This window comes from Platalea leucorodia (assembly GCF_965183815.1).
Source record: "Platalea leucorodia genome assembly, chromosome: 17".
Lineage (NCBI taxonomy): Eukaryota > Metazoa > Chordata > Aves > Pelecaniformes > Threskiornithidae > Platalea > Platalea leucorodia.
The window spans coordinates 178385-195324 of NC_138839.1; the positions used below are offsets into that span (position 1 = coordinate 178385).

The following is a 16940-nucleotide window of genomic DNA, read 5'->3' on the forward strand; positions in this document are numbered from 1 at the left end:
TTATGAAGGGAACTGTGATGCAAGCAGCATTACCACATTTCATTAACCAGGTCCTTTTTGCTGAATGCAGTGAAAGAATCTGCAAGTTAACCAGATACTTAACCTGCAAGTTAACCAGTGCTTTTCCTATTACTACTTTAATAGGAGTGGGAAAGCCCAAATGTACACATTGAAAACCTCATTTCTGTAACTCTCTCAGCCTTAGAATAAAAAATAAAAATGTATAATCAAATTTCTGGCTGCTTCATTAATGCCTTATCTTAAAAGATTTCTGGAAGCCTAAATATAATACAAGAATGGAAATATTTTCCTTCTAATGCTATAAAGCAGTACTACAGCCCAGAAAAGCACAGCTTTTCCTGTATTCTGAATCATGCTCGTTTACAAACCAAGTGATTATTCCAGATTCTAGGACAAAGAATCTTTCCATCATTTGGTTTACATTTGCATGGCAATACCAGTTAGACGTGCAGACTTAACGAACAAACATGTCCAGTCTTACATAGATTACAACTTTTTGCATATCTTGAGCATATTTCAAAGCTAGAGAATCATATGAAAGATTTCCTAAACAAATTAGAGGCAGAGCATAAAGCTAAAGCAGTTCTTCCAGTAGATACTAACAATGTAGCGACATTTCTTAATTCTAATATATCTATGTATTTCATTACCAAAATACAGTAATTGAGAATGAACTTGTTTGCCATTAAAATAAGCAATCGTAAAGGCACCTATGCAGCCATTTTCCAAAGTTCAGACTGTACACTTCAGATGTATGCAGAACCAGGTCTCCAGATGCTGTGGTAACTTCACAGTCCAGTGAGGTGCCATCTTGTAACCACGGTTGCTGACAGAGCCAGATAACAGCAGAGTTATTTGGTAAAAGAAAGGTAGCAAAGACAAAAATTGATCCCAAGTTCTTAATTCTCATGGGGATACAGCTCCACTACTTCCTCCAGAGACCTGTCCAGCAACTCCTCTGAACTGACATATGCTCACTTAAGCCAGGCTCGTAGGAAGTTCTGATTTATAGTAAGGAGAAACAAGCACTGCTACTAGTGGTAAGCTACTAAGTCCAGACTTCCTGCTTTACGTCGACTATTAGCAGCCTAAATAGATCAATGGATCTGCAACCATTTAATGTAGAAGACAAATTCCAATGGTATCATGGACAACCTGCTAGCTATAGGAACTCTAGGGTGCTTGACAAGGTAAGAACATTCCTGCTTTTAATTTAGTTCCATGCTGTCTTAGAATTAATACTAGTTATTGGCCTTATTTGTATACGGAAACTAAATACTGTTTTAACAAATTCTAAGCTACAACTTAATAATCTATTTCATAGAATCATAGAGTATCCTGAGTTGGAAGAGACCCACAAGGATCATCAAGTCCAACTGCTGACTCCACACAGGGCAACCTAAAAGTTAAACCATGTACCTATGAGCATTGTCCAAACGCTTCTTGAACACCAACAGGCTTGGGGCCATGACCACTTCCCCAAGGAGCTTGTTCCAGTGCTTGACCACCTTCTCATTTCAGCTCATACTTCAGAAGAACTGTGTGACATTCTAGATAGAAGTTGTTTTGAATAGTACACTGCTAGCCGTAATGCTAAAAAGGTTTCACAGGTCTGGGTTGGGAGAAAACACACAAAGAAACAACACACAAGCAGGGTTGCTTCATTTTTATTTACTCTGCAAACATTTTCCCATGTGATTTTTAAATGCCACGCAAGAGCTAACTAAGATTACTAAATGCTGGCTGCTTTTTCGTGATGAAGCTTTTTGCTAACAGGATCTTCTTCCAGAATTAAAGACCATTGGTTTGTTAAGGTATCCTAGTTTAGGTAAGTACAGTTGCTAATTTCACCCACAATTAAATTGTATTTACAACAGTGCATCTTACAGTTATTCTACAAAGGACAAGACTCTCCCTCTGAAATTGTCCTACTCCCTGTCCCACACCAGAATTTCACTCTTTCAGTATTAGGGGTGCCTTCACCTGTTCAGCCACTTCCTTCCCCATCAGCGTTTCAACAATGGCCAACCCAAATTCAAAGCTGGTACCAGGGCCGCGGCTGGTGAGGATGTTCCCATCTTTCTCCACACGGTTCTCAGAGTAGCAGTAGTGTGCTTGGGGGGACACACAACAGAAAGAGCGTCAGTATCCAGCACAGTGCTCACAGCTGCCACAGAGCACAGATCTGCCTGCCGCAGGGCACCGCCACCCGCTGCCTGCAGGCTATAGCAGCTGAGGAGCGGCAGCTCCCTGACGACAGACAGCATCGTGCTCCGCAGAAGGCACTTCAGCCACCTGTGTGGGCCCAGCCTGCCTCAGGCGCTGTACCTCTGCCCCTCTGGAACCAAGCAGCTCATCACTGCCTGCAGTCCTCAGAGAGGAAAAGGGCCCACTGGGAGCTCTGGCAGCTTATTCGCATGTATGGGAATGCAGCTCTGATTCTACAAGCTCATCAAGAAGCACTCGCTGTGCCTGTCAGCTCCCATGGAGTTACTTTTGGAAGTCAAACTGCTTTTGTGTAGCTGTTCACAACTTTCTTTTTTCCAAATGCACGCAGAGGAAACTGGAGGAACCCTGCCATCTCCTGCTTACCTTCAGACTCGTTAATGTTCACAGAATGACTTCTTAATCGTGCTTCACCACCACTTCCTTTAGGTATGAGAAAGAAGTGTGGACCCATCAGCTGCTTACAGCACCAAAGCACTACTCATGGGAAAGCAGGAAAAGTGCTGCTGGGGTTTGCTGTCGGGACCACTGAGGCAAAGAACCAAAAGGGCAAGAGATGGCTCAGCCTCAAGAGGATAAGGGAAAAAGTGCTCCTAGTATGACAGCAAGAGTGTATTTTCCCCAAGGATGAGAATGTTAATACGGCCCTGTGTTTTCAGGTTAAACAGACTTAGAAATACAGTCTTAGCATATTCAGTTGAATTTTGATTACGTTCAGGAAAGCATTAAGGAAATTCAGAGATACAAAATAAGATACAAAAGCTTTTCCTTTCTTTAAATCAAGGGTTCAGCTAAAAAAAAAAAAATCTGAGAAGGGTTTAAAGAGAAACTTAGAAAAGTCATTACATACCTCCATTCATCATTTTATCTTTGGCCAAAGGATGTGTTGTGACTTTGCTTCCAAACCCTATCCCATGTGCCAGAAGGGCAGTAGGACCTGTCAGGACACAAAGTTGCACGAGTGAGGTACTCTTTTCTGCTATAAAGACTTTCAAGAACACATGTTCAGGCACGAGGCCCTCAAGGGGCCAAAGCTCACCGTGGACAGGCTACTTTTCATAAAACCGATGCCAGCCCTATCTCTGAAGCAAAAAGCCTCAAAAAGAACACAGCTGTATAATCTCTCCCATTCTATTACACAAAATGCCCCGTGCAGAGAAACAGATGAAGAAAAGAGAAGGTTTAGAGAACACCCAGTTCACGCAGCTGTCCTACCAATGATTGTGCTGCCTTTGAAGGAGCTGAGAACAATAGTCATTTTACTTCCAGATAATACATTTTATTTATAACTGCTTGAAACTAAGTAACAAAAAGTCTGCATTTCAATCTGAACATTAACTAGGTAAAATTACTTTATGACCTTGTTAAGCCTTGAATTGAGAGACTTAACAGATAAAATTTCATTTGAGGAAGCCTTTACATGTTGGAATTGTGTGCCAAGAAGTATTGTGGACAGATCATGGGCTAACTGCTAAGTTTTTGGTTTTAACAGTCTTTCTCTTTTCATACTTCCTCCTTGGCCTGAATTGAGGAAGGAGTTTGTGTCAAGAAGTCTTAGGTCATCTGACAGAAAATCCTTACGGGAATTCCACAAGAAACTGAAGGCAGGATTTGCCTAATGTGAGTTTCATTTCTGTACATTTGATTCATTTCAGATATAGTCCAGGAAATAACCTTCTTCTTTGTGTTCAGTTGGAATCAGCTCTATGAAGCATTATACCTAAATAAATGAACCGTCCTGATTACAAGCAAAGGCCTTTATTGGGCAACCATGAATTTGCAACTGTTCTGCAAGAGATAGATACAGATAGAGAAGTAGACTACCACTGCCAAGTTCAAGAATGTTCACAACTCTGTATGTTTATCACCTAACTGAAGAATGAAAGCGAAAAAACCCTAGCAACATACCAGAAAACAAAAGTGAAAATACACTCCACAAACACATTCTGTTAGACTGTCTTCTACACATTCTTCGCCACTCTCCTCATTCTCAGCTACGGGTACCTAGGCCAGCCTCTCAGTTCAGTTGTGACTATTGGCAATTATTCATCTTGCTTTTTTTTACATACAAATCTTACAAAGGAATGAGCTGGATACCTAGCTGTGCAGAATATGTAAGCAGACAGCCCTCTCCTCAGAGCAATTCCATCTTTTGCTACCACTCAGATGAGGAACAGTGAGCCTGTAATTCTATATTTACAGCCTCCCTTCTGAAGCTAAAGGGCAGGAGAGGAGATGTGAGATAAATTTATAGCAATGATGTTCTGCCAGCACTGTGTCCTCGCAGAAGGATCACCAGAATAAGCAAATATTTTATAAAAAATCCTAGCGCATTACCTTTTGCTTTTTGTTTTAAAGACAGTAACACAACTGATTGGAAAGAACTGGGTACCAAGTAGAGCTTGCAGGATAAGTGTTCGCAATATTTTAAAGATTCATCTGCTATTGAATTAAAAAAAAATTCAAATGCTGATGGGTGCACATATAGTACAAATCCCTGCTACTAAATCACAGGAATAAACATTTCTAAGACAGGAAACTGTCTGCATGCCCCTTCAAAATATCCAAACGCTTTACAAAGCAAGATGTCTTGTTAACCCACCTGCACATATAGCAGCAATCAGGCCTTTTCTGCTTTCCTGGTCCTTCAAAATGTCTTTCACAGCAGGAGACTGTATGAAGAAACCATATTACAAGTCATTGTTTGGGGTTGATCATTTGAAGCACAATTGAAATATTTTCCACTGCAAATTCGTAAACAAGTTTTACAAAGAAAACCAGCTGACAACTCTCCATCCTGCCTCAGAACAGAGGGCAATGAAAACACTAAGAAGGAGAAAAACTGAAACCGATAAATACTTGCCCCACAAGGAAAGAGCAAGGAAATCAGAAGGAACTGCAAGGAAGTACTTGGCCCACATAAAAGCTGGTTAATTCACGGCCATAGAAAGTTGTTGTTCAAAAACTTCACAAGACAAATAGGAAAGAGTATTCATGAGCTACCTCCAGACAGTCTCTATCATTCTTAAGAAGATTTATACGGGATATTTGTCTCATATTCCAGGGCTTACAAACTGTGTGATACCATCTAAGGCCTATCTGACAGATCGACTTGTTTGTCCGCCTGCCTTCCACGAGGTATTTATACCATCACTACAACAGTTCTGCACCAGAGACAAAATTCTTGAGCAAAGGAACAGAGTCCCGTGGGTTCAGCCTGTTTTATATTTCATGGCATTAAATCTTCATTTGCAACTGTTTCATCTTCATATGATTACAACCAGAGATCTTCCCACAATACAGAGCACCCTTCTGTTTTTATTCTGTTTAACTAGGTACTCAAGTCCAAGAATTTACCCAGTTGTCCTACCTATATATTCACAAGAAGGCTTAAGACAATTAACAATTAGTTTACTGATTCATTCAGAAGAGAATTTTCAGATGCTGAACCGAATTTGCAGGATTACTAAGCAAGTGTAGACCACCCACTACTCATGAGGATACCCATGAATCTTTAAGATACCACAACTTTACCTCTGACAAGTTTTGAGCTCCAAGGTTACCCCCAGGCAGGACCACGACATCATAAGGCCCCTAAACAAACAAAAAAATAAAATTGTTCTGTTGAACAGAGGCTGGTAGATACATTACACTGTTTTAAGGCCACTACAGCTGAGTCGAGTGAGAAGCAAAGGGATCTACCTTTTCTTCCACCAAACAACACTTTACGACCAGAGAAGCAGTTCCGATTATGGAACAAATTATTGTTTTCTATTCCAGGAAGAACCTATTATCGATAAAGTCTGTCACAGAACAAACTTTTAAGCCTAGTGCATTTAAGTGCTTCAGCAAGCAAATGGCAGCTCTTGCACTTGTAAGGACAAGTGGTTTTGCTCCAACCTTACTGTACAGGTCTAACTATAGTATTGTTTAGTGTCCCATCAGAACTTTTCAGTTGTTGCAAATCATGGTATTTTGTTGGGCTGACTAACATGCAAAATAAAGCTCTATGTTTGATGTTTTGCAAAAACAAATACCTGTACAGAGTTAACAAATCTGTCTGATCCTAGCATGCTATGAAGCAGGAGAACACTGAAGGGGAGCACTGCAGGATTTGCAGATCTGTGATTCACTATTGCATAGAGCTAACATATTTCTAAAGGTAATGCATAAGCTTTCCAAATTCACCTCTGAAACTGTGAGAAAGGCTATGTTGGCCATTATATCAGATCAGAGTGATGACCAACCTCTTTTCTGGCATCTTCAAGACTGGCATCAGGACAAATGAAGACATCTCGACTGCACTGCACTGGTTCTTTTCCTGTTAGGCCTGCAACAGTCACCTTGATCTAACAGAATACATATATCATTACAATTCAAGAATTTAGGGCGTTTTCCTTATACGTTAGTTCTTAAGTAGTACACAGAATGAGCAAAACGCTACTGAAAGCTGTCAAGAATAGGACAACTCTTAAGCTTCCCCAAACCATGATTAAGTGCAAACACACAAGGCAATCCGTGATATTCATCTCGAGATTAACAAATACCTCTAACAGGTCAACTTTTCAAACAGGACATTTAGAGAGTATCTGATCCCACAGACTTTAAACAAAACAATACAACCCAGGAGAGCCAGACTAAGTAGATCAGATAATGAATTAAAGTCTCTCTGCAGGCTCAAGCCATTCTCAAACGCACTTATGGTGTGTTCAAATTTCTTCCTTGACTTTAGATGCCTGATCATAATATCATAGATGTGCATGGCACAGCTCACAGTCACTAAATAAGCAGACAAGCTTGTGCTTCTTATGGCAGCCAAAATGGGGAGTACATTAATGGAATGACAAAGGTGGTGGGAGAAGGTAATTTTTATTTTAGTCATTTCTATACATGTGAAGTTGGTTTATTTATTTAAAATTTTATTTTCATACCTAATCAGGTGATAACACTGTGTACCACTACAGCTGCAAAAGGAACAAACAGCATGAGGAATCCCACCAGAGAATTCTAGTTAATAACAGAATTTTAAAAGCAGCTCAAGAAAAGGTACGTAATGTCATGAGCTGTAATGTACTGAGCTGTTCAGAACCCTACGAAAAACGCACTTCCTGTTACTATGCATGGGAGTAGCCATGTTTTCTGACAGGGTAAGATTTACTTGAAACAGTAACCCTCTAGTCTACATTAGGCTCCTATTTTAAAAGTTTATCTTTTGCACAAATGTCAGTTGTCATGCATTCTTATTTGGGGCACGGCACAAATATTTGCTAACCAGTAAGAAGGCACGGGTAAATTTTCACCTCATAGAACAGACTACACCTTGAACTCCTAGCAGTGACCATCAACTTGAGGCCAAGATTTTCCCTTGACCAAGCACTCACAAAAAAGATTTTTCATTGTCTGCATACTCACCCCAGCTCTTCTCATAACATCAGTGGGGATTACAGTTTCCATTTCCTCTGCCCCTTTTGCTAGAATCACCAGTGCTCTTTTCGAGGCCATATCTTGAAGGGTTGCTATTAGGTGAGATGGTTGTGAAGGGAGAGGCTGAGGGGGGTAGAAAGAGACAAGGTGGTTAGAAGGTAAATCCCCTAGTATAGATGTTTCCTAACGGTGAAGTTTAACAGTGAGTAATTTGCATTTTTGCATTATCTTCCATTTAAGTCACCTAAAAATGGTTCACTAGCTTTAATTAATATTCACAGCAACACATTTAACTAAAGAGCTTTTTACAGAGAATCCATTATGCTGTTAAGGGATTAAGACATTTGTGCAGTGGGAGGCACAGCACATCAGCACCAGAACAGGAAGCAGCTTGGCCTAGTCAAGACTTTACAGGACTTGAGTCTGCCAGAGAGAAGGGTTCAAGGTGGGTGGCAGAGTTGTTTTCAATTTGCACACCCTCACTCATACCCAGATTACTGACTCCTACCCAGGTCAGCATTTATAAAAAGGGCTTGCATGAGCTTTGACCTCATGTCTGGTATTTAGTTTCCACACAGCATGCTTCACAAAGAGTTTCCTGTGACTTATAATGACTCGACCAGTGCCCCTGCAAAACCTGAGCAATAGATTTTCTGGGTATTTCACAATTTTGTGGGGGAGAAACGTGTGCACATGTGTGATGGGGGAGCAGACCACAGAATTTAGCGAATGGAACAAGCTAGGCTTAAGGCTTTTTTTTTTAGCTCCTAAATTCAAGTTGAGGTGAATGGCCAAATTTCCATTTGAAGGTTAAGTTAAAGTAACTTTAACTACATCATGTAAAATACACACTAACTCATACTGGTCTGACAGAAGTCTGTGAAAGCATCTGTGATGTGAGAAGGCATTTCACAGGTCATCCACTCTATGAGACAAGGATTTTTTCCTATGTAGGGACTTTCCATCCAGAAATGCATGTAGCACCAGGGAGCTCTTCATAAAATGAGATCCATGTTCAGTTGCCTACAGAAAAGAAAACCATCCCCTCATCCTGCTTTAACTTCATTTATTTTCAGGTTTGCTCCCTACTGTTAGCCTCATTTAGAAAGATGCTACTTCCAGAATGCAGTAATATACAGAACATCCTGCAATATGCAGAACCAGCCCAAGCAGACTACTTCAGTGTGTCAAATCCTACTTTTAGGGCAGCTTTATGTACTGTCAAATGCAAGGCCAACTGAACAAGTACACTCAAATCATAGGTATTAACAATAACTTCAGGACAACCTGAAGCTTCTTAATAATTTGTCTTGAAGGCATACATTGATCCTGCAAAATTAATTTTCATATCAATTTGACTAACTAGCAATGCCCGAATAGCCACAACGCAGAAATAATGCATTTGCTTCTTATTGTAGAAAAATACCCTAGATCATAGTTTGTACCCCTCTCTTTCACTAGTTCTTTAGATGCAAATAGGAACCTGATCCCAAAAGCTTTTCTCTTTCCCCAATCTAGCACAATGCAGTCTCTCCCTACTGTCCTTAGACATTTATCATAATACACTGATAAATTCTTGAGCGTTAGTACTGTTCTTTACATGGGTGCATATGTAAATAGCTGTCATGCTGTAAATGCTACCAGGGCAAGACTGTTTTCCGAGAAGGCAGAACCAAGTCATACAGACATAACAGCCACTTCATTTAACAAGCTATCTATGCGTACCAAATACAAGTCTTCCATTTGCTTCTCAGTGTCAGCATATGCACAGGCTGTCTCAAACCTTCAAGCTAAACGTACTCCCCTACGTGGGTACGTGTGCATTTCTCGAGACAGTGACTTCTGGCAGATGACTGAATCTGAAACTCTAAGAAGGCTGGCTTTAAAAAAAAATCACACCCTTCAAAGCCCTGACCAACTAGCTAGCTACCAGAGGCAAGGGAATTTCTAAGGGTCATCAGCCCAGCCAGTCCGGATGAAAGGCCGCGTCCCTACGTGTTTATTTCAGGACACGGCGCCATTCAACGCAGCAAGGATTTCAGAGGCCCGCGAAGAGCGGCACAGGGCGAGGCGGCAGAGCCTGCAATCGCACGGAGCACAGACGCGGGCAGGCTCGCTCCCCGAAGACAAGCGAGCGGCCTTCCCACCCTGCCCGCGGCCGCCGCTGGGCGCTGAGCGGAGCCACCGCCGCGACCGCTGAGGCGGCGCAACCCCGGCAGGCCGCGGGGCCCCACGCACGCCCCACGCGGCCCAGCGAAACCCACGCCCTCCGCAAGCGGCGGCCCGCCCCGGCCAGCCCCCCGCCCGCCGCCCTCCGAGGGGCTCCTCCGGCCAGACCCGCCGAGCCGGGGCGCCAGGCGGGCGGCGGGAGCGGCGGCGACTCACCTCCGCCGAGGGCTGCGCGACTCTGGGCAGCCCCGCCCCCGCCTGCCGCTCCGCGTCCCCGGCCCGCAGCCCGCCCTCCCCCGCCGCCCCGCCCCTTGCCTGTGCGCCCGTCGCGGTCGCGCCTCCGACACTCGCCTGCCCTCCTTTTCTGTTTGCAAAACGCTCCGTTTTTCTCACGCTCACTCGGAACGCAGCTGCAGCGAGCGCTCCGGAGCCCAGCACCGTGACAACGTCACCCTCCTACAGCAGCGCAATCGCGAGGTACGTGCCTTCAAAACGAGATGGTTCTGCTGCTCCTCAGGCAGCCCTCACACCTACAAAGAGTGCTGAACCAAGTCACTGCTCTTGTCCGAGTTCTGCCCAAAACGTCTAACCGACATCCCCGTTTCCTGAGGCTCACGGTACACGGAAAATGCTTATGGGTCAAGGGCAGAGTTTGCCCTAGTTTAAAGGAGAGGTTTCAATATTTTGAAAGACAGACCGACCTGTTAAAGGGGCCCTTCAGGACGGCAGATAGCCCTGTTGTGTAAAACTGCTACTTGCAGGTGCTGGCAGTCATGGCCTGGATCCCTGGCGATGGGCCCACGAGAGCTCTGGCAGAGCAGCTCAAGTCTGGGTCCGGTAACAGGAGAGCAAGTCCCAGGGAAGGACTTCCCTGGGGTCTTTCCTGGAATTGCTGCGGGCTTCTGTTCCTGGCACGGGGGGTTTGTGTGCTACCCACGCTGGACTTCACTCAAAACCCTCCACAGGCTGGTCCTTGCGCTGCCTGCCCGCCTGCGCGCCGGGCACCCACCAGCTGAAGGGTGCCTTCCCTGGTCGGTTATAAGGCACTCTGGAAAACTCCTCTCTTATGCCACGTTGTCCCTCCCGTTCTCGTCTGCCCGCGCTGCCCGCCGCGGCTCACGCGCACGGCAGCCGCCCCGTCAGGGCGCACCCGCCGCGGCCGCCCCAGGGGACCCGGGGCGCGGCCGACACCGCCCGCGGCCACGCGCCCGCCCGTGCACGAGCGGGGGGACAGGCCGCGGCGAGTCGCAGGGGGCGGGGCCGCGCGGCCGGACACCGCCGGGAGCGCCAGGCGGGCACCGCCCCCACTCGTGGGCAGCGAGCGTCAGGCGGCCTCGTGCCGGCGAGGGTCGCGCCCTTTCCCTCCCGCGAGCCTCAGGGGCCCCGGCCAGCGGCCCCCGGCCGGATCCGCGCGGGGCATCAGTTATCCGTGCGCTGCGGGATTTGCCTCGTCCCGGGGCGGTTTCAGACACAGCAGCTCCGCGCACGGCCGAGGCGTTCGCAGACACGCCCGTGCGGGCTGCCCCTCTCCCCTCGCGGGCCGCGCCGGCCTCGCCACCCAGCCTCTCCCCCTCAGCTTTCGGGGGCGCGGCCCGGGAGCGGCTCGCTGCCCGCGGCGCGGATAGGCCGGGGGGGATCGCCAAGCCACCGCGGGGATTCCGCACGGGACTCGCCGGGAAGCCCCGGTGGCGAGCGGCGGGCGCTGCCCGGCAGAGCCGGGGGTCGCGCCGGGGGGGCCGGAAAGCCCCGCCGGGCCGGGGTTTCCCCGCCGCCCCCGGGTGACGCAGCCAGGCCCTCCGGGGGCGGCCCCTAAGGGCCGGCGCCCGCCGCCCCGCGCGCACTCCAGCTGGCCGCGCCGCCACGCACCGACCCTATGGGAGCGGCAGCAGCGGGGGCAGGCCGGGCGCGGGCGCTCCTGCCGGCAGCGCTGCTGGCGTTAGCGCTGAGCCCGGGGCCCGCGACCGCCCTGCCGTGCAGCGCCGACTGCCCAGCGGGTGAGGGCCGGGCCGGGCTGGGTCGGGCCGGCGCGCGGGGCGCCGGGCGCGGCCCCGCGGCAGCCACCCTCTGTCTCGGCCCGCAGGTACCTTCGTGGTGAGCGCGGGCTGCGAGCGGGGCGCGGCCTGCCGGCAGTGCCCGCCCGACACCTTCTCCAGCGCGGCGGGACTCAGCGGCTGCACCCTCTGCCGGAAGTGCGAAGGTACCGGGCGGCGGCGGCGGCTCCTCACCAGCCCTTTGTTACCTCCGGGGGGTAAAAGCTCGCGCGTTAGTCTGTCCTGTCGCTGCGAGTGAAAACGGCACCGGCGAAATGACGGGACGCGTTTGCGGGGCTTCTCGCTGAAGCCCCCAGCAAAGGTCCCGAGCCGTTGCCGCGCCGTGTGTGCCCAAGCGCATACGTAACCTAAGACTCGTTTCCACCTTCCAGGAAGATTCAGGTATTTAAAAGAGTGCTCCTCAAAAAGCGACGCTGAATGCACATGCAAGGAGGGGTATCACTGCAGCGGCGACGGCTGCTCCCGCTGCGACCAAAGCTGTGGCGTGGGCCAGGAGAACACCAGGAGAGGTAAGGTCGCCTTTCCCCACCAGCTTAAACCTCCTGCGCTCCCTGCACCGGACGCACCACTGCCTCTTGTGCAGCGCAGAAACAACCAGAGTAAGGACCTCGCGAGATAAAAGCTGCCAGTGCTGCTAAACAGTTTGTATGGTGCGTGGAGTGAGCACAGCAGCAGACAAACCCACTGAACTCTGAGCCCTGCTGCAGCTCAGATCACGTACCAGTTAGTTCCCTTTGCATGACAGCTTTTTTGTCACCAGCATGTGGGAAATTGAGCTGGGAACTCTGGAGTTAGCCATGATTTGTGGCATCTTGTGCCAAATAAACTGTCTCTGTAGGCAAGTACTGTACTGGTCCATAGCTCACAGGGAAAGACTTGCCTTGTGTACTCAGAGCAGCTCATGAAATAGTAATTCTATGAATATGGATCATAGTCACGGTACAAGCAGACAAAAATAATGTTTCACATGTTGTTTTAAATGCTCATCTTGTACATATTTACCTGTCCTTGTCTGTTGAAGGCTGCCAAACTTGCCGCTATGGAACTTTTAATGATCAGCCCAATGGCTCCTGTAAAAACTGGACAAAGTAAGTAATCTAAAAATAAATGTCACAGGTATTACACTTGACTGGATTTTTTTTTTCCATGATTTTTTTTTTTCCTGTTTTGCTTTAAATGTCTTGCAGGTGCTCTGCAAACCAGGTCCTGGAGCCTGGAACTGCAGCAAAAGATGTCATTTGCAAATACGCTTCAGATAATCCCGCTTCAGTCACTACTCTACCTACCACATCTCCTGCAATTCCATTTTCTATAACTATGCCAGGTGAGTCATTGTATACTATTGCTTATAAAGCTAAAGAATTATGACCTACTTTGAAACATACTATAGCTCATTCACTTACCGTTTAAAGCAAGGGTCCTTTCTATCCATTTCCAGTGTTGCAGACTTATCCGGAAGCAGAGGTGGGGACGAAGTTGTCAGCTAATTCAAGGGCAGTAGAATTTTGATCTGTAACACTTCTTAGAGCATGTTGTTTGCTTCCTAGGGAAGGACCTCCAGTTGGATGTTATCAGAATTTCTCTTACTGTAACTGGGCTGTTGTGCATAGTGTTTCTGCTACCTTCGTGCGTATGCTTCAGTATCTGGCAGAAAAAGAAACTACATGCTGTCTTCAAGAAAAGTAAGATAGATGCAGTCTTCAATTTTTCTTTATGAAACTAGACAGAAATCGGGAATCCAGGTTTTTAAGTATCTTTCAAAGATAGTTGCAGATAGCTTCATTTTTTGGCCTTGTAAGTCAGAAACAACAACTGAAAGGAAAACAGTTTTGGAATTTTTATTGCAGAAAGCACTTAATTACCTGTGGGTGTTCTGTCAACATTGCAGGTTAACTGCATGCCTATCCATAGCATTGAAGTATTCATGGGAGGTGAAAAAGCTCAGCTGAGCCTTGCTGATCCGGTTAAGGGTCAGTTCTGTTTATTACTTCCAAGTACCATCCTTGGCATGTGTGGCAATAGCACTTTCCAGTTCTGTCTGCTCAGAAACAGTATGCATGGCCTGGAGTGAGCATCTTTGAACTTTGGCTGCAGTAGAAGAGGGGATATCAGGCAGGACGTACTGCTGCACAGATGCAGAGTCAGCCTGAATCCAGCACTACCCTCCGAGAGCTAGTAAGCCCCGGTTAAGCTCAAGAGTTCAGTACAAAGATGAGGTGGAATTGCATCCAACATAATTTATAGTTGGGATTTTTTGTTTGTTTGGGTTTTCTCTCTCTCTCTCTCTCTCTTCCTCTCCCCTTTCCTAGAGATAAGGGCTTGATCTTCTAGTGTAATTCTGAATACAGGAGACAATAGCATTACTGCAAAAATCTCATAACTCTGTGTTGGTCTTCCTTTCATTCCTATGGCAAACAGACCACTAGCAGCCCCTGTTCCATTAGGGAAAATTAAGTATGATAAATTAGTTTTATCAGATATACATGCTGTAGAGGAATAACTTCAGATTATTGAATCATTTGGAAGAATTTTTCTTGATGACTTCCTGCAGTTGTGACTGAGGAAGGGTGAAATAAGATGGCTGAATAAATACAATGGAAAGTGAACATTTGATCTTTTTGTTTAGTGCATACCACACCTGAACAGTCAATTCAGGAAGATGATGCATGCAGCTGCCGCTTTCCTGAGGAAGAACAAGGTGAATATGAGGACCGTGGCAAATCCACAGAATTCAGAGATCTTTTGGTGAACTAGGAATTAGACTGTCCAGGTCAACCACATTCGAATTTCCTTTTGGAACTGAGAACAAGAACCTGTTCACATAAACAGAGAGGGTATCAGAATCTGTGAATTTCAGAGTGCTAAATAGCCCAGCCACTGAGGAAAAAGTGCATCTTTTCCATCTCTTAAAAAAATAAAAATAAATAAAAAGATCCAGTTTGCTGACTTTCTTCTTTTAGGACTAGGAATCATATTTCTAAGGAGTAGTACTTGATCTACATATAGAAAGAAGTACTGCACTTAAAAGCAGTAATAGAAGGGCAGAATGGCTTTCTGGTCCCTCTTATAAATGGTGCCTGAGCCATAATTTACATGCAGTCTGAAAGCATTTGATGCTAAAAAGGAGAACTGTAGCACATAGTAGAGCCACACATGACACTCGTGGTCTCTGTTACCATTACCAGGCATCCTCTTGAGTCTGCAGCTGCAGGTCCTCCTAAAGTGTGGCTCAAACCCAACAGTCTTCGGTTTCACGTGCAAATACAGATAGACCTCATTTCAGATCCCATCAGCCCTAGAAACAGATACCTGGCCTGACTGCTGCACACCTTCTTATATGTAGGAGAGAGGAAGCCATAAAAATCTAGAGCTGCAAAGTGTTTCATAATAGCTTGCATCTGCTGTTGTATTACACTGATTGACTTAAGAGAGGCAGTGGAAACACTGAGAAGAGCTGTGGTTGACTTGATCTTAGAAATAGATGTTACTGTGCAGCTGGAGTGCACCACCTTCAGTCCTACATCATTCAACTTTGATCTTTGAGGTGATGCAAACATACGTACATTGCAGATGTGGTGTATGTAGATGTGATACATTTCTGGTACTATTTTTGTAACTCTGAGGTTGGAAAGATTGTAATATCAGACACTATCTCTTTGATCAATTACTGTTACTTTGGTCTTGAAGAGAAAAAAGAAAATGCATGTTTGAGTCATGGCATTCGCAACATCATTTTTAACCTTTTACAAACCCAAATATTTTATTTTATTTCTTCAGTAAATGTTATGCAAAAAACAGAATGAAAACCCACTAATATGTCAGGTAAAGGGTGATTTTCCCCTCTATGCGTTTTCAACTTAGAGAACGCTGTTCTTAGGTTTGAAGAATGACAGCCCATCTCTCCATTCAGCAGATTACAATAGCAGATTATTTTCACCAAACCACACTTACACATTTTGATAAACTTGTATACAAGTAAATATAAAACAGTATGTGAGAAAATAAATATCATGCTGAAGCCTGAACTGTGAAGTTAAGTATATTTAAATAAATCTATCTTTTTATCCCTAGCCCAAGTCTCCTCTCTTAGTACTTTCAACCATGAGAACTAAGTGACTATTACATCAGGTTCACAAACTTAAAGACATGGACAGGACACATGAAAAGCCACCAATCTATTTCTAAATCAAAGAGCAACCTTTGCACCAGTGGACAATATCTTAGAACAGGATAAAATAGTTCTGCTTGTGATTAGTTTCTAATCCACACATAAGGTGTGAGAATTAATGTACACATCCTATAAAAACTCAAAACATCTGGTGGTTTCTCCTTGGAAAAATAAATGCCAGTTGGAATTTTACATTTTGTTAGTGCATTCTGCATATATTTTGAAATGCTCCGAAGACAGCACAAAACCCTTATTTTCCTTTCTTGTACCGGAAGCAGAAGTAAATCTACTTACTGAACAATGAGGTGCTCACAACACTTTTTCCAGACAGTTTGATTTTACTGTTTTATACTGAAGCTTCAGGGGTGGCATAAAATTCCCATGAATCAAAACAAAGCCTGTGGAGGAAAAAAAAAAAAAAAATCCTAAAAAAGGGCAAATTGATTCCTGAGAATAAGGGACAGACACATTTACACCAAAATTGGCTTTCTGGACTGTTTCAAGGAATAGTCATTCACAGAAAGAAAATACATGCTGAATAAAATGTCAGGAGCAATCTTCTTTTCAATCAAAGGATTATGTGGATAATTCTACCTGTGACTTCTGTCATTTGAGAATGCAGAAGCCTGAATTAATAATAAAACAGATTTTGTTGGCACAAGAATTTGTTGTCAAATGTATGCCGATATGCCTGCATTTCATAACAACACACATCATCTGGCCACAGAAACAAAGCAAGAGACTGGCTAAGTTTGTACTTCTGTGAAATACTTCAATTACATCTACAAAGGAGGCATATTTATAAATAAGAACCAAGAAGCCCTGAAAGCAAAAACTGAAAGATACATTATTTTCAGAAGTGAAATAAATCATGGTACAAA

The 16940-nt window shown here is 45.2% G+C and overlaps 2 protein-coding genes across 3 annotated transcripts; one reads left to right on the forward strand and one right to left on the reverse strand.

Annotated features, from left to right (window-relative positions):
• Positions 1-1672: 1672 nt before the first annotated feature.
• Positions 1673-12914, reverse strand: PARK7 (Parkinsonism associated deglycase). Of its 2 annotated transcripts, none has more exons than XM_082328738.1 (7): positions 12894-12914; positions 7660-7794; positions 6495-6596; positions 5782-5841; positions 4850-4919; positions 3098-3184; positions 1673-2135 (listed from the first exon to the last, which is right to left on the reverse strand). In XM_082328738.1, the coding sequence occupies exons 2-7, from the start codon at positions 7747-7749 to the stop codon at positions 1975-1977; spliced, it is 570 nt and encodes a 189-aa protein (XP_082184864.1). In that variant the 5' UTR covers positions 7750-7794; positions 12894-12914; the 3' UTR covers positions 1673-1974. The 2 variants fall into 2 exon arrangements, with proteins under 2 accessions (XP_082184864.1, XP_082184863.1); XM_082328737.1 differs by lacking the exon at positions 12894-12914 and adding an exon at positions 10057-10087.
• On the forward strand, positions 11714-14645 carry TNFRSF9 (TNF receptor superfamily member 9; the record flags this gene model as incomplete). Its single annotated transcript, XM_082328736.1, has 7 exons — positions 11714-11834; positions 11921-12037; positions 12263-12400; positions 12913-12979; positions 13079-13215; positions 13439-13573; positions 14518-14645. 7 exons carry the CDS (start codon positions 11714-11716, stop codon positions 14643-14645), a joined length of 843 nt encoding a protein of 280 aa, XP_082184862.1.
• Between the last annotated feature and the right edge of the window lie 2295 nt (positions 14646-16940).

Bases quoted from the DNA above. Each gene is read 5' to 3' on its own strand.
- PARK7 (XM_082328738.1), bottom strand. From the start codon at position 7,749: ATGGCCTCGAAAAGAGCACTGGTGATTCTAGCAAAAGGGGCAGAGGAA. The intron at 6,597-7,659 runs GTGAGTATGCAG...GTATTCTGTTAG, and splicing joins ATGTTATGAGAAGAGCTGGG to ATCAAGGTGACTGTTGCAGG. The intron at 5,842-6,494 runs GTTGGTCATCAC...TTGTTTGTTTAG, and splicing joins TTGAAGATGCCAGAAAAGAG to GGGCCTTATGATGTCGTGGT.